The 23041-nt window shown below is 44.6% G+C and overlaps 2 protein-coding genes across 6 annotated transcripts; one reads left to right on the top strand and one right to left on the bottom strand.

Moving 5' to 3' along the window:
- Positions 1 to 3: 3 nt before the first annotated feature.
- trim25l (tripartite motif containing 25, like) lies at positions 4 to 7805 on the top strand. The gene is made up of 16 exons (XM_065952110.1): positions 4 to 1402; positions 2618 to 2713; positions 2883 to 3116; positions 3446 to 3605; positions 3707 to 3739; positions 3836 to 3871; positions 3977 to 4021; positions 4139 to 4192; positions 4273 to 4320; positions 4445 to 4507; positions 5005 to 5169; positions 5269 to 5379; positions 5558 to 5593; positions 5911 to 5979; positions 6143 to 6208; positions 6337 to 7805. Exons 1-16 carry the CDS (start codon positions 776 to 778, stop codon positions 6909 to 6911), a joined length of 2418 nt encoding a protein of 805 aa, XP_065808182.1. The 5' UTR covers positions 4 to 775; the 3' UTR covers positions 6912 to 7805.
- Positions 7510 to 23029, bottom strand: trak2 (trafficking protein, kinesin binding 2). Of its 5 annotated transcripts, XM_065952105.1 has the most exons (17): positions 22915 to 23029; positions 20034 to 20217; positions 19580 to 19765; positions 15907 to 15966; positions 15240 to 15316; positions 15033 to 15149; positions 14440 to 14658; positions 14191 to 14269; positions 13944 to 14074; positions 13433 to 13507; positions 12725 to 12868; positions 11872 to 11951; positions 11592 to 11738; positions 11199 to 11500; positions 10562 to 11080; positions 10365 to 10464; positions 7510 to 10201 (listed from the first exon to the last, which is right to left on the bottom strand). In XM_065952105.1, the coding sequence occupies exons 2-17, from the start codon at positions 20086 to 20088 to the stop codon at positions 9409 to 9411; spliced, it is 3084 nt and encodes a 1027-aa protein (XP_065808177.1). In that variant the 5' UTR covers positions 20089 to 20217; positions 22915 to 23029; the 3' UTR covers positions 7510 to 9408. The 5 variants fall into 5 exon arrangements, with proteins under 5 accessions (XP_065808177.1, XP_065808178.1, XP_065808181.1 ...); XM_065952106.1 differs by lacking the exon at positions 15907 to 15966; XM_065952109.1 differs by lacking the exons at positions 15907 to 15966; positions 20034 to 20217; positions 22915 to 23029 and adding an exon at positions 16202 to 16242.
- Positions 23030 to 23041: the final 12 nt, after the last annotated feature.

Below are 23041 nucleotides of genomic sequence, written 5' to 3' on the forward strand. Positions count from 1 at the left end.
TCAGTCTGCTTTACATTAATGAATAAAGATTCTTACTGAAAAGCTCCAGCACCAGAAGGGGTGCAACAGTGCCACCTAGTGATAAATTGTGTTTAGTATTCATTCTAGTTAAAGGCCTACAGTGAATAGTAATTTAAACAGTTCTGTTAAGCTAAAAGTGGGGAGGTTTAAGTGACAAAAACAGTGACTTTATGACTTTATTCTGTGTATTTCTTTCTGAGAAATAGAAATAAAGTAAATAATGTGATCTCATGGATGGATTTTCTTTTTAATCCTTTGTTATATTTCTAGATTTGATATTGTATGTGGGTTGTTAGCAGTTCCAAAGACACATTCACCCTCCAAAGCAGCTGACACATTAATCATTATGGAAGCATGTTCTCCTGATAATTCCTCTCTACTATGATTGTACGATTTTAAATGGACTTTACAGTACAGTATGAGCCCATTTTCAAAAGCAATTGATTGGAAGTCATTTTTTGCAATTAAATGATAAAATGATTTGTCCATTCACACCTTTTCTATCGTAGCATTAAGCAGTTTCCCACCGACACCCGTTTTCCCCGCTAGACCTGCCTGGTGGCTCTGGCCCCACCCTGTTCACCTCTCCCTGCTCTCACCTGACAGAGAAACAGCATTTTCCTCCTGTGAGTCCCCAGCAGAAGCTTCCTCTGGATCTTTCTCTTCCACTGCTGTGCTTCTTATTTTTGGATTCCTGTTTACTATCTCTCTCCGCCTTTGATTTCTTCTTGCTGTTGTGTCTGAAAGTGCCGCCATGAGTTCTAAGATGTGGACAGAGGAGCAGTTCAACTGCCCTGTGTGTTTGGATCTCCCCAATGATCCAGTCACCATCCCCTGTGGGCACAGCTACTGCATGGCTTGCATCAAGGATTACTGGAGCAAGGACGACCCAAAAGGGATCTACAGCTGCCCCCAATGCCGCAAAACCTTCAGCCCCAAGCCCTCCCTGTCCAGGAACACCATGCTGGCTGAGGCTGTGGAGCAGCTCCGCAAAGGGGCCCTCAAAAGTGAAGTGCGGGAGTCAATGCGAATTGCCCGTGGGGTCGCTTCTTCATCTAAACCAAAACCCAAGCTCGCCTCCTCCGCAGTCCTGTGTGACATTTGCAAAGGGGAAGAGCGAGCGGCGGTCAAGAGCTGCCTTGTGTGTATGAGCTCCTTCTGCCAAGCCCACCTGAAGCCCCACCAGACCAAGAAGAGCCTGAAGCAGCACGAGCTCATCGGACCCACCAGTAACCTAGCTGAGAAGATCTGCACCCAGCACAAGTACTTGCAGGAGTTCTACTGTCGTCAGTGTAAGATATTTGTCTGCTGGCTGTGTACCAGCGACATACACAAAGGCCACGAGTGTGTGTCCACCAAGGCTGAACGCTTGGAGAAACAGGTAAGCAAGAAATAATGATGCTGCACTGGTTTCAGGTACCAGATGAAAGGCTCCTGAAATGATGGCATCCAAGACGTACCCTAAATACCAGTGTATACTAATCCAACATCCAATGTCTGATAGGAAAGACAATCCCCTTTTCTATAAGTGACAAAGTCTTATACAAAACAGGGACAAAAGTTATAGGCTCATATGCCCATTAACAGTTTCCCATGGCGTCCATTTTTCCTCTGATGTCATCGTGTGCACATGCTTATAATCAAATCAAACAAGTCTTGAATATTCCCAGCAGCCTGGCTAATTTGCAATTGAAAAAAAAAATAGAGAAAATCTAGAGTGATATCTGTTTATAATAAATGCAAAAGAACACATTTGATATCCTGTAAGCTACAGTTTCCATTGCAAACATTAGCATTAGCAACTCATTTGCTGCGCTTACCTTTTGACTCTAAAACACTTAACTTAAAATTTCCTTAAAGATTCATCCATCTCCTGTCGTAATATATCACTATCAAACGGTTACATTAGCTAGAAAATGATTTTTATGTTTTCATGTTTATTGGTAGCTAATGTATGGTATTCATGGTCTTTTCAGTTGCTGGCCAGTCCAAAAGTGGGGCAATGATAGCTTTGTGTCAGAATATTAAGATTGTTAACTATTTTGCATGACAAGTTACATAAAGGACAAGTTACATAAAGGATAGACACTGAACTGAACCCCAACAGAAGCCATCCAGTGCGGTTGCGCGTGCACATGCTAGCTAGCTTTCTAGCTAACACACAGCTCGAAACCATGGGGAAATAAACATTTTAAACAATTTAATTCCAATTTGCTTTCTGTCTAGACACACAATGCTAATACCTAACAAACTATGACTAGTTAAATTGAGCTTGAATTGTTTAATAATGAATATAACATCTTAAATCAGATAGATAATGTGTTGAGAATTGACAACGATCATGTACAGTGTAACTCCCATTCTGCTAACTGTTCATTGTTCTGTGTGATGGGTTGCTCTTTCAAATTCAGTCCACTCTTCTTTTGTATCTAACTTTTGCTCCAGCCAGGTTGAGGACATTCCTTACTACATTCCTGTCCATTCAAATCGCTCCACCCACTGATGTTGTCTTCCCACTCACTTGTACAGCTGCTGCTTCCTTGTGCTTTTGTTTATCTGAGTCATTTGTTTTGGACGGTATGTTTTTCCTTTGTAGAAAGCGCTGTCCGACATGCTCTCAGAAAATCAACAGAAGCTGAAAGAAAGAGAGCAAGAGTTTAAAGACCTGAAGAAGGTGATGGATGTGATGAAGGTTGGTTGGCAGAAATTTGCGTTCATTTGTACCAAAGTTTTATAAAATAGATAAGAAACGTCCTGCATTTATATCAGTTATGTCAGATCAATTCAAGAAGGCCTTGTGTATGTATTTTTGCATACCGGAACATGACCATCAAAATGTCTTTCCCCTCATCCTTGCAAAGAGTTCTACACTGAGGGTGCATGGTGACATGGAGCAGGCTCTGTCCGAGCTGCAGCACTCAGTGGAGCGTCTGCAGGAGCTGCTGGAAGAGGTGCTGGATCAGGCGGGCCAGGAGAAGATGGGCCAGGCTCAGGAGGTTTACGACAGCCTGGAGGCTGAGATCAAGGAGCTGAGGAGGAGGGACACGGAGATGAAGGACCTGGCCCGCTGCGAGGACCACATCCATTACTTGCAGGTATGGAAAGCTCAGCGTGGGCTTGAGCTGGCTGGAACTGCAGGCGGGGCTTTGCTAAAGACATGGTACTTCTTACATGAAGCAGCAGAAATAATTGACAATGCAATGTCTGCCGCTTGTGGGTGGGGTAGAGTCTTTTTTTCCCCGCATGACTGAACACATAAAAAAAGGATTGTTGTCTACAGATGATGACATTTCCAAAATGACAAGAAAAATAGTCAAGAAAGGTTGAGAAAAGCCAGTGTTACATGCAGTTACTAATTATCACCATAGGGGGTGCCAAAGAGATTTTATTTTCCCCTAAACAATGTGACTTCTTTTTCCTCCAGACTTGTGATTCCATGTGCAGTCCCCTGGAGTCGGGAGACCTGCCCGCCGTGGTGGTCAATCCAGACGCTTCCTTTGAGCCTGTCCGAGACGCCATCTTGGACCTCAGGGAGAAAATTGAGGACATGTGCAACAATGAACTGGGCAAGATCACCAAACAAGGTCTGTGAAATGACGCCTCTAATCATTCTGCTGCCATCGTGTTTTGTCCTGTTTTTGTGGAATTTTATCTTCATTTATTGTATTTTTCTGTTCTCTTCCAGTCAATGACACAACACTGTTCACTTTGGGTGACTGTAAGTTGCTGACATTTTTTTAACATAACTGTGGTAAAAGTTTGACCTTCTTTTAATATTCTTAAATAACTTTCATTCATTTTTTTTCTTATTTAGCCAACCGGTCAGGACACAAAGGAGGGATTTTTAAATGTGAGTTATAATTTTTTTGTTTTTAAATATAACTTTACGGCTACAAGTACCATGATTCTAAAACTCATCAAAGAACTCATTCCTGATTTTACCGCTTTCCTACAGTGTTTTCAGGCCTGGGATCTCGCAGCACAAACAGCCGTTCTTCAGGTACGTTCTGTTTTGGGTTTTTTTATATTAATTTTATCGACCATCACTGTATCTTTTCTCTTAATTAGCTTTAAAATAAATAGTGTAATTAAAAATAATTTATTTCACATTCCACAGCTGCCATACCCAGTATCTCAGTCGGAGCAAGAAGCACGGACAGACGAGGACTTGGTATTGTGCATCAGCGTTCATTATTTCATAAAAACTATTTGATATGCAGCCCTTGTAACAAAAAACCCCATCATTTTTAGGTATAGGCCACAAAAATGCGGACGTGAGGAGTAGAGATTCACCAAGAGGTGAGACTTTTTGTGTGTGCAATTAAAACCCTTTCTTAGCTAACTTCTAATCTGCGGTATGATGAGTCTTTACCACAGATAAAGAAGTAAAAAATGTGAAAATTATACTTCTTCCTTGTTGCAGATAGAGGAAATACAAACTCACCTAGACTTCGAGACAGACTAAGAACAGAGGAAAGAGATACTGGTAGGTATTTTTTTTGCTTTTGACTAGCTCCAATTTTGAAACAAAAACTTCCTGGTAATGAGGTGGCTGCTGCTTCCTGCTGCAAGAAACCTTTCTGTGTTCATGTCAACACCTCATACACTAAAAGTGAAGAAATAGAATTGTGTTATGAAGGATAAGAATTTTAAAGCTGCTCATATCACAGCATTATTAGATGCAGTAGATACACAGTACGCTTAGATAGTTGGTTGGCTTCTCTTGGTCAGCCACTCTGTCTTTCTTCCCAGCTTGCTAAATGTATTAAATATTTGAACAATAATGAACATTACCCTGTAATACATCACGTTATAAATATCTTGGCTATAGATGCTGTTGCTAACTGGGATTTCATACATGCAACTCATTTTGGTGTACCACAGGGTCTTGGTCTGGGTCCTATCAAGCTTTAAGACATTTTGTTATGCACTGTGGTCGCAACCCCAACATTGATTGAACATCTAACATGTCTTCTGTAATAGAAAGGGAGAGCAACCACAGACCCAGCCCCACTCCCAGCCGCAGAGAGTCTCAGTCCCTCTGGAGCAGGTCCAGTCAGAGCCAGGCTGCCTCTCACACACCAACTCCAACTCCAATCCCCGTCAACCCGACTCCAGCTCCGGCAGCTGCACCAGCATCAACTGGAGGTACAATATTCACCTTTGAGACAACAAAAACTCAAAAAAAAGTTTTTTAGCCAGCACCTGACTAAACTCCATCTCTCCTTTGTGCTTTTCTTCAAATAGGATCGGGTTTCAGTCGGATGGCGTCCATTAGCAGTCTCTTCCGCTCTCATCGGCGTGGCACCAACCCGGCTACACCTGTCAATAACCCACCGTCTGCTGGAGGAAACCCACGTAAGTACTTTTAGTATCCATGGAAACAATTAGTCTTGGCTCCTTTTATACGCTAGGATACATTCAAATGGGGAATTTCCATTTAAATTATTAATACATTTCTCAACCTGAATAAAGCCAAATTGCATGTTGTTATGCTCAAAGTTGTCTAAGTGTGTGACTTGTGTTCACTCAACAGGGGGGATGGCTTCTCTGCCGGAGACACCGACAATTGGTAAGAGTCTTCATATAATATTTAATTTGCATCTTTTGGCTGATTTCCACATTAAAGCTCCTGTGAAGAACTTTGTGGTTTGTGTCGATGTTGGCGCCTCCCTGAGGACAAAGTGAGACTATGGAATCTCTTTTCTAAATTTGGCCGATAAATGTTTACATTTTTTTTTTTTTTTGGTCATAAAAAAGCATTAGTATTCCTTTTTAGTCTGTTTCACAACCAAATAAAAACTCCTTACAAGAGCTTTAAGTCCTGTAGATTGAACATATTAATATGTATGATACTGATGGTTCTAACATTGTTTTCTACCTTGACAGTTAACCCCAGTCTTTTCTTGGACTCACCTAGTCCTACCACCATGATCCAATCTCCTGTGTTCCCTGCATGTAAGTAAATGTAACTTTATCCTCACTGTTTGTTTATTATGGGCAAATAACATCACAGAAAAAGAAAATTAAATTCCCCTAATGTAAATAAAGTTACTTAATTGAAATGTGTCAATTAAAAAAATGCAACCTTTTTTACACATTGATGAGTTTGTTTTTCCAGTAAGGGAACTCAGCATTACCAGCATCCAGGCCCCAGAGCCGAGGGCCAGAGAGGAGTTTCTACAGTGTGAGTGTCAATGTTTATAATTTAAGATGTTTTAGATAAGTCCACTACCGTCCATGTTTACTCCAGACACTGAAAAGAAATGCATGCATAATAACAAATTCTGTTAAATTCAACCTCCTCTTTCCTAGACTCTGTGACCTTGACCCTTGACCCCAACACAGCCCACAGACGTCTGGTTCTCACTGAAGGCGACACCAAAGCCACTCTACAAGGGATGGCGCAACCTTACCTCGACAACCCGCAGCGTTTTGACGGCTGGACCCAGGTTATGTGCCCGAGCCCACTGTACGATGAGCGCTGTTACTGGGAGGTGGAGTGGAGAGGGCGGGGCTCTTCCATAGGCGTAGCATACGGGGCGTTGAGCAGGAAGGGCTCAGATGCGAGATCCGGGCTGGGTTACAACGCCCAGTCCTGGACCCTGGAGCTGTCGGACACCTGCTGCTCGGCCATGCACGACAACGAGAAGAAGGACATACCGGTCACCTACTCCCCCCGCCTGGGTGTCTACCTGGACCTGTCTGCGGGGACGCTGGCATTCTACAGCGTGGCGGAAAACTTGACACACCTCCACACATTCCGCGCTAACTTCACCCAGCCGCTTTATGCTGCATTCGGGGTCGGCAGCGGAGTTGGTGTCGGTCTGGATTTTGCCCTCGGCCAGTTCAGCTCCAGCTCTGACAGCATCAAGATCTGTCCAATGTGAGGGTTTGAGTTATCTTCAAACGCAGCAACATGAAAGTGCACAATATGATCAAACTCATTGGAAGCACAATGACTGAATGTTTTGGATCAGTTTGCACCTGATCTCTCCTTTTTCACATTTTAAAAGCACTTGGTGAAATGAGTTTCTCTTCCATAAAAAAGCAAACATTGCATTGTTTACAGCTATGCTAGCAGCTCATGGAAATGTCAAGTCTGTTAGTGGGTTGACAACTCTTGTCCAGATTGAATTCAAATAAAAGGAAATATTGGGACACTAAGCATCCCTGTGTTAGTATACTGATGTTATTATAAAGTTCCAGCATCGCTGTGTCTGTAAACTCAGATTTGTTCAATTTGAAATTTTAACAATCTTACATTTTTTTAATGGGGTGGCCTAACTGGGGTACTGACTTCAAGGAAAATATTTGCAGCCTTTGCAAAAAAAAAAAAAGGCCTAATAGTTGGTTTTTATTATTCAGTAAACACCCAGATGTATCAATCCCAGTCATTTAATAAATAGATCTGTTTGAATCTTTTCTCTTTGTGCATTTTTGTGGAAACAATTTCTGTTAGTAATAATAAACTAGTGGACAACTCAGTTGTTTTGTTTCCATCGATTTATTAAAAAAAAAAAAAAAAGAGGCAACTGAATAATAGCCATGAGTATTTTACAGAGGATCATGATATTGAAAGGGAGGCACAAAGCGATCACAGGAAAGAAAGCCAAGCCTGAAACTCCTGCTTCACTAGAGGGGGGATAGCAACTACAAGATATCTAAAAAGACATGAACAGTTTGTGTGTGCCTTCTGTCCTTAATGCCAAGCCTTCGAACACACTAAACAAAAAAAAAAAAAAAGATGTAGCTTCTTTCTTTGTTCAATATGGCATAGGTATTATATACACATTAGCATACACATGTGTAAACCAGAGTATTCCATTTCTCCTTTATAGAACATTTTGGCTGATTTGAATTCCCTTGTGAAGCAAAAACGCAAAAAAAAAAAGTGCTAAATATGTTAAAACTTTATGTCATAATGTTAGCAGACATTGTTACACATATGCTAATATTCTCACTAAAATGTTAGTATTATTATACTTCAAACAGTGGTGTCAGTAAAACAGACTTAATAATAATATTAATAATAAAAATAGTGCATTAGCTGTTTAGGATGTGTTGGTTGGACAGGTGAGCGTAGGGAAGGATAGGGTCAAGCATCACTCTTAACCTTGGATTTAAACATGTCACATTAGTATGCTTCTTACCTTTCTATGGGAATACTCCCACCTGCTGGTCAATGTCAGTACTATATATCCCAGAGACACATTTTAAACACAGGAACCATTCATAAAAAAAAAAAAACTGATTTTACCCCTTACCCTAACCCCCCCAGCTATACAATTAAAATGATGCGTTAATGGATTTCCCTCCTAATTTTAAGGTTCCACTGGCCTCAAATTAGCATGGTGGCTAAGCACTGAAACAATCAAATTCCTATTTGTCCTTTTAAGGGCCTAGGGCCGTGCTGAAACGCTCCCAAGCAAGCAGTGACCCCTCAAACTCACCACAACCTTCCAACCCCGTTGAGTGCAACAAATAAATACAAACATGGCTTTACAGGAACTCAAATCATAACAGCACTGGCTTCTACTTAAGGCCTCGTATGATTACAAAAACACATGGACCAGATCTCCTATACCTGTGATCTGATTTTTGCCTTCAGCCTTCAGGTGCATGCTGGGACCTGTAGCGCGAGTTCTGCACACGCGAGAGAGCGGGGGGGGGGAGGCGCACGGCACATGGACGGTCACTAGACATCCTTGTGTTGTTCACTACTAAAAAATCATGACGATGTTAATAGCAAGGTCTGACAATAGTTTGAGTCTGGCTGGCAGTAATCTGTTAAGCCAGCTAGCATGTAGAAACCCCTTTTCTTTTGTTGGAGATTTTCTTTGCAGATGATACTGTTCTATTCCCATCTAAAGCTTTTCCAACCCATACAGAACAAGCCCTTGAAAGCAAAACTCTGGATGCCCACTCTCTCTTTGCCTTCTACTTTCTTTCTCTTTTGACATTAATGAACATACCAAGACCTTTTTATACCCTTACCTTAACCTCCTTTTCATTTCTTATCCACATCCACAAACCTTCGTCTACTTACATGTTATCCTTCCCAAACCTTATCTTCCTTTTCCAGAGCATCCAGAGTCTCACAGGAGAACTAAATAACCCTATTAAGATTTATACATGACTCAGAGGGTACCGAGAGCTGAAAAACATGCTCAGAGGCAAACTAAGGCCTAAACAACTACACACATCTACACACATAGACACTGCAGTATCACTAAAAACAGTCAGTTTAGTTAAATTGTGCTTAAAAGTTTTAAAAAGGAGGGATTGTTCTGCCCACCAGATGCCCCAACACCTCTCCCCAAAAGGCAAAAAAACAGGTTCAAGTTCTGGAGTGTGTCCCTTTGAGTCTATCCACCTTAGCTCTCATCAGCGTTTCGCCGAACTGGACGAGGCATGTGAGAGGGAACCAAGGTGCCGTCGGCGTTCTTTGAGGTTCCCCCAGGACGGTGGAGGCAGGGCCAGAGTTGTGGGGTGAGGAGGAGGTGTTGGGATACTGGCCGACTTCCCCGCTCGGGCGCCAATCATGGCAGGGAGGCTTTGGTTGCGCCTCAGGCCGTCCAATAGACTTCCCCCGCTCGCTGACACAAAAGTTGAAGAATCCTGTCGAGGCACTGAAGCGTCCGACTCCGCGCCCTGGAGAACCTTGGTGAAGCCGAGTCGTCGCAGCCTCTCCACAAGGCCGACATTGCCTGGGTCAGGCCTCGCTCGGCCTGGCTTAGGGGGCGGGGCATGGGCTGGGATTTCCTGGTTCGGGCTCGGTAGGTCAGGGTGTGGAGCGCGACCAAGATTTAATCCGTAAACATCCTGGAGGAAAAGTTCAGCGGGCCGTGAGGCTAAGAAGTTATCTGCTGAGTGCTGGCGGGACTCTGTGGGCACCGGGGAGGGAGTGGGTGAGTGGGAAGGCGAGTTAGGGGGCGTGCTCGGGAGGAGGCGGAAGAGAGGCTGCCGCGCTGTGGGTTTGGGGGATGGAGGAGGAGTGTCGGTGGAGATCTGTGCAGAAATGCCTCTCTCCAGGACCAGCTTGGCCAGGCCGCATGGGGCGGCAGGAGCGCGACGAGGGGGGAAGGAGTCACCCAGGCTCAGTCTGCAAGGCGTCACAGGGGTGCTGGGACCTGTTCTCATGGAGCTGGGTGTGTTGGCCATGATGGACGACTGAGAACTAAAGAATAAAAAGACAAGACACAAACTGAGGAAAGAGAGCTTTGTGCCCAACATAGATATTAAGTTGAAATATCTGTATTTACAGAGTTTGGAGGGTACTGTCCCTTTAAGGCTTCAAAAAACAAAGGAAAACGAGTTCTCTTCATCCTTTGAAAACGTACCTGGTGGTGACTTGTGTGACATCACTAGGGTGCAGGATGCGACAGGTTGTAAAGGTGTAGGTGGAGAAGGTGGAGCTCTGACACTTCCCTGGATGTTGGACTGAACACAACAAATCAGGGATGAGAAATCTGATATAACAGCAATAAAATGCACTTATCTTGTTCTATTTCTGCATGACTTTTTAAGTCGTTTGTACCAGAGGAAGATGTTGTTGTAGATGTTGAGGTGATAATTTGTGATTGGACCACAGCTGTGCAGGCTACTGGAATGGGCTGAGCTGATTGGCTGGATTTCTCAGTTATAGGACAGGATGCAGGGGTGAGGTCTGATCTGGTGGAGGGGGAAGAGGCATGTGTTTGAGGTGATGTCGTCAGGGTTGGGGAGACAGGCAGGCCGGGTAGAGGTGACACCGGCTGCTTCCTGTCTCTCCTCTCCTCCGGCGTTGAAGAACAGTGCACCTTAAAGGTGATCCCGCCTTCCTCCTCCTCCTCGTCCTCATCTTCCTTTCCCCGCTCGGCCGCCCCCTTCTCCACATCGCTGATCCTTCCGAGCTCCTCGTCCTCATCCTCCTCGTCCTCCTCCATGTCAGACAGGCGGTAGACTGCATCCTGAGCCAATGGGCAGAAACCCTTGGTCACCACTCCAGGGTGGGGGTCCAAGATGGTGGCAAGGTGTGGTTTGGCTAGCTGCTGCCAGTGATGAAGCGTCAGTGAACCTGGCACAGAAATTACATCATTTTAAGAATTAAAAAAATTCTCAGCAATTTGAAGCACCTCCAGTGGGTCCTCTCTTTGAAAGAACAAGGTTTACGCTGTGGTATTGTGTGGTTCTACCTTCCATGGGTTTGACGATCTGAAGCTTCTCGGGCAGGAAGGTTTTGAAAATGCAGGAGCCGAACGAGAGCTCGGACAGGTTGGAGAACGAGGAGTGCACGCTGCCCATCGGCGAGCTGTAACCGCTGCCCTCTCCGCCGTCCGCCTCCGCTCCCGCCAGCGCATGCAGCTTCTTCTCGCGCTCCGCCTGGAAAAACTGACGCTCGCACAGGAAGTTCTGCCGCCGCAGGGACAGGCGATGCAGCGCTTTGGTGAGGTCGTTCCCACCTGGACAGCCCGGCTGCCCTAGTCGCACCTCCTCCCTTGCAAAAAAAAGACACATAAATAAATAAAAAAATTGCTGAAAAATGTAGTGAAAGTGCAGAACATGAAGCTAGGTTGTTTTGAACGTACCTCTGACTGGACAGGAAAGGCTGGGCGGTCATCACCAGAGAGCTTTGACCAGAGCCCGGTATAGGAGGCGTGGCTGAAGGTGGACGTGATGTTGAGGCCGAGGCGTTGATGGAGCGGACTGTTTGGAAAACTCGTTTCTGAGATACTCTGTAGAGTTGGAAACAAATGTTTTTTTATTCCCATGAGGTTCCCATTTGAATCCGTCCAAAAGGTTCACCAAGAAGTAAAAACTAAACCAGCACATATGACACATTACCCCTCGTAGTCCTGAGTGACTTACCTTTGGTCCTTAAAGGTGCTCTCCTCCTCAACACTCAGCTCTCTTCTCATGGTGCCCTCGATCTCTGCAGCTAAGGAGTCCTGCGCAAACACATGAACACAACCCGTTTGAAGGTCATCTCGGCGGGTTTCTTGCAAATAAACAAAGACACCTTTTCATCCAACGGGCAGGATTTGAGGAATTCTTATAGGTCAAGAGTCGGGTCTGTTTCTCAGGATGTTTTTAGCTTTTAAGGCCTCTATCTGCAGCCATCACATCGGTGATAATGGCCACTCCTAACTTGCAGCTGATTAGTTATCGGGGTTCAAAAAGTAATGGCCCTAAACTTGTTCCTTGCGGTACACCCTTTGCAAAACTTTAATTCAACTAGCTGAATTGAAAAGAAGCTACACTGAATAAGTATTATGAAGATGATTTAAACCAAAGTAATGCTTGACAAACACCCATGTCAATACACTGAAATATAGGGGTGAGTAGCAAAGGGGGATTCTGGTGCTTGCTGCCATCCGATTTTAAATGATAATCCACAAAATGACCAAAAGTTGCTGTGTTCACGACAAATATTCATCAAATGAAAATATATTTAATATGCATAAATAAAACTTCCCCATAAAAGCATCACTATGAGACCAAGGTATATTACACTTTAAACTGCGCCGTACTACAATTTATAACGTCAGGTTACAGTTATAAAGGAGTTTAGAGGCACATATCAACATCCAGAAACTTCCATTTTTTATTGTTTTTCAGTTGATTGCGACTTCATTTAAAGGAATTCATTGTATGTCTGCGTCTCAGCTCTTAGGTCTCAGCTTTACGTCATAAAACTTCAGAGCGTTTTTTTTTCTCTCACCATGGGGTAGGAGGAGAGGCCGTAGGAGAGGTGCCTCCGCATGCCGGCAGAGGGATTGTTTTTATTGCGCAGCTCTCTGATCTCCTCCTGCGATTCATGGAGCATCTCCAAACACTCGGCATTCCTGTCGGCCAACTCGTCCAGCTGCACACAGACAAAATCAAATAACCACATTTAATCTAGATAAGCAGTGTTTTTGTCACTATCACATAATATATATCACCAAAATACATGTGTGAAGCTACACACCAAAAGAGCTGAGGTTTTACATGTAACCACTTTAAATGTGAAACCAGTTTAGAGCCTGTGTCCAATAACAGCCCTTTTTAACTCATGGCCTCAGTTTACAGTGCTTTCTGTTGCTAGGTTACCAAAGCTAACGTTCACATCCCTCTGTAGTGACCCTTAGGTCTGTTTCAGATAGCTCTGTGAGAAATATTTGCTGTATTTGTAAAGAGGAATATCCACAAGAAAAAAACAATAATGTAAAGGAATCAAGTCCTGGCATCAGCAGCAGCTCTAGACCCCTTAAAAAGACGACTCAGTAAAGTTTCTCTCAGAAGTCCTGCCCCCTTCTTGATTTTGATTGGTTGGTGAGGGAAAAAGCGTCATCAACAGCGCAGCGGTTAAGATGCTGAGCGCTGAAAACGCTGAACTGCATTGTTTTTGTGTTGGAAATGGGCGCTGCCAGTGAAACAAAGATCGTACCTCTGCTGTGAGCTGTCTCTGAGCATCTTTGGAGGCCTGTAGGTGGATCCTCAGCTCCTCCTTCTCCAGAGCCAGCTGTGTTCAAACGACACACAATGAAGCATTTAATCACAGATGCACACGTTTTAACACATCACATCCTTCATTACACTAATAATAAATCACAGTTGCTCTGTAGGGTCATAAAGTCCAGTGCTCTATGTACAGAAAGATTTTCTGTCTTTTACTCTTGTTGGTGTGAATCGAAACAACAGTCTTAAGTTTTAAGACAAGACCACAAGGTTCAACATCAGGACCATCAAGACCCAAGTACAAATCGCAATCTAAGACCACCAGGTACCAAATAAAGACCTTTAAGTCCTGAGTCAAGTACCAAATAAGAACCACAAAATCCCAAGTAAAATTCCAAGACCACCACAGGTGTCAGGTCTTAACTACCTCCCAGGACAGGGGCGGGCCTAGGCTCTGTTATTTTGGGGGTGGTGGTCTTCCCCCCTCCTCCTGCTCTCACCTCTTTCACTCTGTGTTGCAGCTCTACTATCTGGGAGAGCAGCTGAGCGATTTCCTCCTGGTGTCTGAGCAGCTCCTCGTTCTTCTGAGACAATTCTTCCGTCAGAGAAACCATCTGGCCGTTGGACTCACCTGAAAAAAAAAACACAAACACACATCAAAGAGTGGAACTAGACCTTTTTTTTTTTTTTTTTTTTTTAAATGAAACTGTGTCTTTTTGAGTGTGAACGTGTGCAAAATTAACTCACGGAGCTCCTTGACACAGTCGCTTACGAGCTGCTGCTCCTTCTCTTCAAAGCAGATGGTGTCTCTCTTGAGTTGACATGCCTGGAGAGTAGATGTAGAGAGGATCCATTCAGCACTCTCTACATCATAATCATAACAATCCACATACTGTGACCTTGTATGAGTGTATAAAGACTAGCCTGAAGGTCAAATCCTTCCTCTTTGTGTGTGACATTACACTATATTTTCAGGGTCCTACAGATGACTCATACCTCAGACCTCAACATCAGGTTCTCCTCCTCCAGATCCTGCAACTTGCCGTGCAGAGACTCCAGCTGGCTGAGTGCTGCGGTGGCGGTGGTTGCCCCTGGCAGCGGAGGCTGCCGCAGGGGCGTGGAGGCACTGGAGTCGGTCTCGCTCTCCTCCGTGGCGCTGGACACCATCCGCAGTAACTCGTCCTTCTTACTGAGCTCATGCTGCACCTGATGAACCTGAACAAGAGTTGAACATTCGTTAAGAGAGACACCAATGTTTGACTCTCCTATTTGTAGATTCCTGATATTAATAGAGCCAAGGTCAAAAATTTAAGTTTCTTGAAATGAAAAACTCCCAATTTATATTCTTTACAGGGGTGTATTTGGTGCATTGTGTTTGGTTTTAATCATCATCATACTTATTCACTGGAGATTCTTTTCAATTCAGCAAAAGTTTTGCAAAGGGTGTACCACAAGGAACAAGTTTAGGGCCATTACTTTTTTGTACGATTGTATGCAGAAGACACTGTGATATACATCAAAACCAAATGAAAATAAAACACAAATCTCTTTTAATTATGAAAAGAAATTGACCAGCATGGATAACCTACCTGGTCCAGGGTTTGTGCCAGCTGTTCCTCTAAGGCCTCGTTGCGTTCCTGCAGCAGGTGGTTCCTTTGCAGCAAGGACTGACCAATCCTAGCTGCCAGTTCCAAGTCTCTGTCCCGCTGTACAGTAAGAACCATAATCAGCCAATTAGATGCTGCCTTGTTTAAATTTAATCAATTATCACAAAGGGGGAGAGAGAGAATACCCACCTCAGCCAAAAGGTGTGTGACCACTTCAACGTCATTGTACGTCTTGGTCATCTGCTCCACGCGGTCCCCGCTAAGAACTGGGTAGAGAAAAAGTTGTACTTTACTTTTAGGGGACAAATACACACATGCAATCTTTGTCCATACTTCTGCTCATCAAATGAACTCTAAACACACCACTAAGAAAATATAAACAGCATTCCACTCTAAACTAATGCACACTCTCCTGAAGCATGCGACAATGACCACCAACAACACGAGCAGCCACTCGTACAAAGAGTGCATAGTTACTGTAGCAGCATATTACCATACAGTACCATATAAGATGGCCAGGAAGTCAGGTATATTGCTAAATTCTACTAATCAAATTGCTGACTAATGTCATTGAACTACCTCGCTCCACAATGTGGCCTTTCGCTTGTTAATGGTCTCAATGTATTTTGTATCATGCTGCAGGACTACAAGCTGTACACAGTCGCAGACAGAAGACTTATACTACACAAATCCCTTGTCTGCTGCAACTACATGCAAAAAGGAAAAAAAAACAGAAAGGGGCTGCAGGTCTTTGGCTACGTATGGGTTCTAGATCGAAGCCCCTCTCTCACACCGGAGCTACAGTAAGTGATTAAATTTGCAGAGCAGAACAGGCAGAAAGAGATGGGAAGGATACCTTTGGAGAGGCTCTGAGAGCCGGGGTGGGGATAAGAGGATGGCTCCAAAGCGAAATACGCTGAGAGAGAAAAGAAGGGGAGAGTTCAAAAGGTGAACGGGCGTGTTTTGGGATGAAAAGGGACAAAAAGAGAGAAAGATGAAGCAGAGAGAGGCAGCAGGTAAAGGAGGAGAAGAAGAAGGAAAAAGCAGAGGATACAAGCTACAGCACCAATACATCAACCTCATTTAGAAACATTAGTTTGTTGAGAATCAGATAATCTAACACATCAGTTAGTGCGGTCCTTTTTGAGCACCTGAGTGGGTGTCACCAGCGCTGCACTGCTCCCACTCGCACCTGTTTGAAGAGAATAGCATCTCTAATCATTGAAACATTGCTTTAAACCAAGAAGCCAGAGGACACACTCCTAACTCTTCACCCCAATGTAGCATTTCTGACCACTGAGACCTAAATTTGTAATTTCCTTTTAGCTCCAGAGATGATTCATTAGGGCTGTCGCGGTGAAGGAATTCCCCCTCAATGATTCAGGGTGGGTCATAGCAACCCACCCCCTTTTTATTTATTTCGCTAATTTGTTTGTGAATTAGGGATCTGCAACAATGGACAGCGCCTGGTGCTGAAACAAAGCAGGTATCACCAGAATCAACTATCATTTGGCTTCTGAATACATATTTGCAAGGCGTTTCCTCATTTCATGGGGCTATTTTAGCCACCTTTTTTTTTTTTTTTTTTTACAAATTGCATCATTTTAATCCGCTGGTTCTTTCTCATGTGGCTGAAACACACACAAGTCTCCAAAGGTGACGTCACATGTGGTTGCGATGGTTTGCCTCCATGTTGGCTAAATCAGTTTAAGCGTAACCGCGACAACCTCTATTTACCATACATTTTTGATGGTTTATCCCACATGAGACACCTTTGCAACACAATTTCAACAACAAAAATTACAAGAAAAAAACAACAACAGAATGTATACAGTATGAGAAATGGAACTTTGTCATGGTATAGTATTCATTTCCACAACATTGCCCACCTTTTACTTTTCCCTCTCTGCTTTTGTGTATTGAACGATGAACATGATCTAATTTTTTCCAAGGGGAATTAAATGCATCAGTCAGTCAGTACTTGAAAGCAAAGAAAGTGAAGCAGCTGCTCTTAATGGATGGGATCAGTCGTCCGGTAATCTGAAGCCAACAGTGACCTCTGGATCTGGACACTGCTCTCCCCTCCGGGCAAAGCGAAGACTAAAAATAACCTCCTTCCCAACAGAGCTATCTTTGTCATAAGCAGGGAGACATGCACAATGCACTGATTTCTAATCTCACTGTACAGTCGTCAATCAGCACACACACACACACACACACACACACCTACATTTATCTTTACCTACTGGGCAGAGTGTGTGAACATTCCCATGGTCCACTACAGACTGCATGTAAAGCTAAATTCTGCTACATCACACACAGTGACTGACCTCTGACCTCAAAGATCTGCACAGACACAAAGTCCAATAAGTCATAAAATGTGTACTTGATCCTCTGCACGGAACACACACACACACACACACACACACACACACACACACACACACACACACACACACACACACACACACACACACACACACACACACACACACACACACACACACACACACACACACACACACACACACACACACACACACACACACACACACACACACACACACACACACACACACACACACACACACACACACACACACACACACACACACACACACACACACACACACACACACACTGCAATAGTCAAGGTGGACCTGTAAAGAGAAACTTTATGACATCATGATCCTGCAGAGACGCAGAGGCCGGTCTACTCGAGCTGCTGCAGGGACAACATGTGGGTTATATGGGATGTTATAAAGCAAAGTTTAAAAGCCTCAATGTGTTTTAATGAACCAAAGGTGAAAGTTAGGCACATCAAAACAGATACAAAACAAAAAACTACGATACATTTCAATGATTTTCGGTGTTGTACTTCCAAAGTTCTTCTTCCGCCTTTTATCCCCCTGAAGTGGTTTTGTGGAAATCGGATCCGGATGGGTGCTCACCTGGATGATGCAAAGTTGCCAATTCCTCCTGAATCAGTTACAACCTTCGGCCGTTTTGTCTGCGAGTCATCGCCTCCACTCTCCCCCTGCATTTACTATGGGTGATCTACGGCTACCACTATCCAATAAAAGCAAAATATGGCACAGAGGATGAGCTTCAATAAAAACTAGGAGCTCGTATCAGGGCAGGGCAGGGCACTTCAAGTTTGAGGTCAGAGAATAAAAAAGTACTGAAAGCTGTTCTGCTGTTTAAGCAGAAAAAAACAGCCAGGTGGGAGGTCAGCATTAGACGGCTCCTTCTTCTGATTTCACAACAGGGCACAAAAAGGGAACGCTATAGCGCAGCATTGTGTCATATGAGCTGTTTAAACAGCGTCTTAACACAGTGGACGCTCAGTGACAAAGAATTTACATAAATGTCTTTGCTTTCACCGACTATCCATCAAGGCTGTCCTCTTGATTTGAGTTAATCTGTGCTATACTCAGAGCAGACAAAGCTAGCTTTAGCTCCATTTTGCGTCCATCTAATGAGTATTTAATGTGCAACACAAACCGCGAGGCAACCCGGGTGCATTCAGATGTTACAATGCCAGGTCTCTGCACGGGCATCACACACTATTTATAGGCTGCTGCTGCATCTATTTATCACTTCATAAGTGGAGCAAATGCTTCACCCAGTGCATGACACGTAGACTCTCTTACTGTACCCCCCCCCCCCCCCGCCCCCACCGTCGCATGTGCAGGAGTTAAAAGTTGTGCTAAGAAGTGAAAAACACTGACAGGAAGTTGCAGCTCCTGCATCGCACGACTCGTTTGATTGTAAACACATTCATTCAGACTTCCTGTCTCTCTAAGCACACACACACACTCAATACAGTACACACACTTTCCCATGCACTCCCATGTCACATTCAGCTTGACCTTGCAGACCCTTTCTGAAGTCACACCGGCTCACATGTCTTCCTCTCTGTTACACTTACACACACACACACTCCCTCGCTCACCTTCCATAGCGAAGTCGTCGTAAACCTCCTCATTGTGGATGTTTAAAACCGGCATGTTGTGATTCGTCTCTTTTGCCGTCCTCTCTTCATGCTCTGTCTTTCAACTCTGCCCGCCCACCCCCTCCCCCTCCTCCTCCTCCTCCTCCCCCCCCTCCTCCTCCTCCTCATCACTCGCTGTCCCCGTGACTCCCTGGCTTTAAAATCAGCCACACTCTGGCTGGATGACTGAATTCCTCCTGCTCACTGTCTGACTGTCTGACTCCCTCCCTCCCTCCCTCTCCCTCTCTCTCTCTCTCTCCCTCTCTCTCCCACACACACTTTCAGTGCTACACACTGACAACCCCGCGGCAAACAATATCCACGCTAAATCCCCGTCATTTTGAAGGGGATGTGCGCAGTACGACATGAATCCCTCGCGTGTTGAATGCAGCGGGACAGGCTAGGCCCTCCATCTGCTCTCCGATGTCGGCCAATCACGAGAGAGCAGAAAAATGACAGAAAACTGAAAAAGCTAGGGAATGGAAACCAGTTGTTCTACGTATTCAAAAAAACAAAAAACAAAAAAAACACTTACTCATGTAGCGGAAAGTCTCCTCGGCCAGCACGGGGGAGATGGCGGTGTGCTGGCCGGGGGGTTCGTCCGGGGAGCAGCTCGGGGAGACCGCCCAGTCCTGGCTGTCCGACAGGTAGACGGAGCAGGCCGAGCTGGAGCCCAGCGAGCCGGAGCCATAGTTCCTCCCGCTGCTGCCCAGACCCTCGTCTGTGGGTTACAAGAGCGAGAGCGTCATACAGGATCCAGAACTACTCGACAAAAAGTGTTTAAGGAGGATTTCCCGATATGAAGAGACGTATTACTGTGGTCAAAACACTTACAGGCCCGTGGGAGGACGAAGTAATTAAATGTGTGTGTGGTGTACTCTCAGCCCTGGCAGTGTTCTTCCACTTGAATAAACATTTGGTTTACTGGGATACACGAGGCTAACTATAGCATCAGGCCTGGAGGCGGGGCTTACAGACATGTACTCTACCTGTCTCAGTGCTGGACTCTTTCTTTTCCACCGCCCGGGGCTTGGCTTCAAACATGTTCTGTCCTTGGTGCGGGACGGGGATCGGAATGGCGAACACAAAGCCGGACAGGAAACAGCAGCCGCTACTCCTGTGACATCACATCCTGGTGTGACGCTGGTGGGTGGTGCCCGCGCACACCTTTACCTGAAGAGAGAGGTGAAATAGATAAAGCGGATATTCATCTTTCGCCCGCTTTCTGTTGCTCACATTTAAAGCCGATAAAAGCCGACACTGTTATTATAAACACTTCATTGTCTGGCACTTTTTTCAGGGCATCACAGATTTAATGTGCCACTCTATCCACCATCCGGTCTGTCATTAAGAATACACAGTAACTTTACAGACAAGAGCAGGCGGGTTGCTATAACCGTTCCATTTGTCCACATGATGTTTAAACACAACTCCTCCCACATCCTGTTGACTATCTCTGGAGGAACGAGGCAGGAAACTCTCTCTTCAAAGAGTTGGGCTAAGGAGAATGAAACACCAGCTGTGGACACGAGCCGTGCTCCAGGACAGTGTGAGACTGTCAGCGTTGCTTTAGTAAATCTTCTGCTGCTGTCATTATGACACAAAACGATTAAAGAGGAACCTCAGCGATTTGGTGTGGCACTGCTGTCACGTCAGAAAGCTCGTGAGACGCAGATTGAAAAAAAAAAAAAAAAGGGAATAATCGAAAATCACTTCAGCAGAGGCGGAAATGTCCTGATTCCCAACAAACTGCAATTCCCAGAATGCAATACGATCGCATCTTACATCAGATCCAAACTGCATGTTAAACAGTCACATCTTTCAAAATCTGCATCCTAACTTTAAGGTAAAAACCCCCAAAAAGTCGATACTGACTGAGACAAATCCAATGACATCACTATGACATCACTATGACATCACTGTGGGTATTTTCCTCAGGCTCTAGGGCCACAAGAAAACGAAACAAAATTGTGTTTATATAGGCTGAGTAACAGTCGTCACTTGGCTCTGAAATTAGGAGTTAAAATCTGCAGAAGGTTCGAGGCGCTGGTGGCGCAGTGGTTAGTGCGCACGCCCCCCCCCATGTATGAGGTCTTGGTCCTGCATGCGGGCGGCCCAGGTTCGAATCCCAACCTGTGGGATTTAAAAATTCTGCAGAATGTTCCTTTAATTTATAAAAGAGAGGATATTATAACGGTCACCCCAGGACCATGTGCACCACTGACCTCACTGCTAAGCCTGTGCATGCAGACATATCATACACATGCATATTAGCGTGTGTGTGTGTGTGTGTGTGTGTGTGTTTTGGATGCGGGTGGGTGAACGTGTGCATGCCTGTGGAGAGAGACAGTCTTCATCCTCTGCAGCTTACGTAACACCGATGCTGAAGCTGTTTTGCTCCATGGAGGAGATTACTGTACTGCACGCAACGCTAACAGCCTAAATGCACTTTTACTATGAGAGGCCTTGCGGATACAGTGTGTGTGTGTGTGTGTGTGTGTGTGTGTGTGTGCTAACCCATTTAGAATATCAGTCAGTCAATGCCAGTGGGATAACAGTCACACCAGGAGCTGGGAGCAATTCTACGCAGGACATATTGATACATGTGGGGCTGAATTTAATAGCTGCTGGCATGTGTTTGAAATGTGGAGAGTTTCCAATCTCAGCGAAGAAACTTCTCTCTGATGCAAACTTCTTTATTGACCCTGATTTTTTTTTTTTTTAAATGGCAAGGCTGTTGTTGACCAGGCGCCTGTGAGTCGTCCCCCAAGACACATCCTTGTTTAGCATACAGCCTGATGTTCCTGTGTCGACGTACATTTGAGAAATAAAAAGCCCTCTGCTTAATATTGGGGGGGGGGGGGGGGGGGTCAAAGATTGTTAAGATGTAAAATGTCAGCACAAGAGCAGAAAAAGCAGCCGTGGCAGTCGGTGTAACACAGACAACACAGCAGCATTATATTTCACACAGCCGCCTGCTTGCATCAGCTCTCTGCAGATTTGTGTTTTCCCTTCATGACTGGGCTGAGCGCTCAGATGATGCCCCCTCATCCTGTGTGACACACGACAAGCGCAGCGGTGGAATTGTCATCCTGATGTTCCAGCGTAAGTTGCATCCAAACCTAAAGAAACATCCAAGCTGAATCTGTATGTTTTGAAGTGTTTCCATCGTACATGAAAACAGACAGGACAGAGTGTGAGTGCTCAGAGGACACTGACCTGAAAAAGCATGTGATGCTGCTGACTGTACAACACACTAAACACGAACTGCACAGACAGAAACGTGGAGACATTCAACCTCATCTTGCATCACCCAAAATGTGAAGGAAAAAAAAGGGTGCAATTTAACGCTGCGAAACGACGCATCTGCCTGGCGCGAATCTCCGTCTGAAAAAAGCAGGATTTTAGAAATGCTCTGATTTTCAACAAAAGCAGAAGGGAGGTAACCGCGATTTAAAATGTTTGCGTGAATCCTTAGAAGCCACTCTTCAATTCGGCGTCACTTACAAACACTCAAATGCTGTCTTTTATATTTAAAAAAAGGCAACAAACTTTCCATTCCCCGTGTTAAAACCTTTAAATCCAGGTTGGTTGACCACTGTCACCTCCTCCTTTGTGGATCTTCTATGTGCCGAATTCACCAGAAATGTGCACTTACATGAGCAAAATCCTTCTGGTTGTGTTCCTGTGGTGTTAACAATGGTTTATGATGTCGAAAATGGGTAATATTAGTATCGACGGCCGAATACACGTTCAACATGCTACATGCTATCCTATGATGACAGCTTCCGCGTTGCTCCACGTAGCTAACAACGCCATAATAACACTAATAACATTTAATATATTGAAGAATATGTTCATAAAACTCACCCTAATGTCAGTGTTAATCCACAGCATGGGTTAATCCAGTGACACACACGGTACCCGCTGCCCCCTTCAACAACACCTCTAACAATAGACGGGAAGGAAGCCCCAGCTGCGTCATCATCACGCGACC

Source organism: Labrus bergylta, chromosome 24 (assembly GCF_963930695.1).
Source record: "Labrus bergylta chromosome 24, fLabBer1.1, whole genome shotgun sequence".
NCBI classification, from domain to species: Eukaryota; Metazoa; Chordata; class Actinopteri; order Labriformes; family Labridae; genus Labrus; species Labrus bergylta.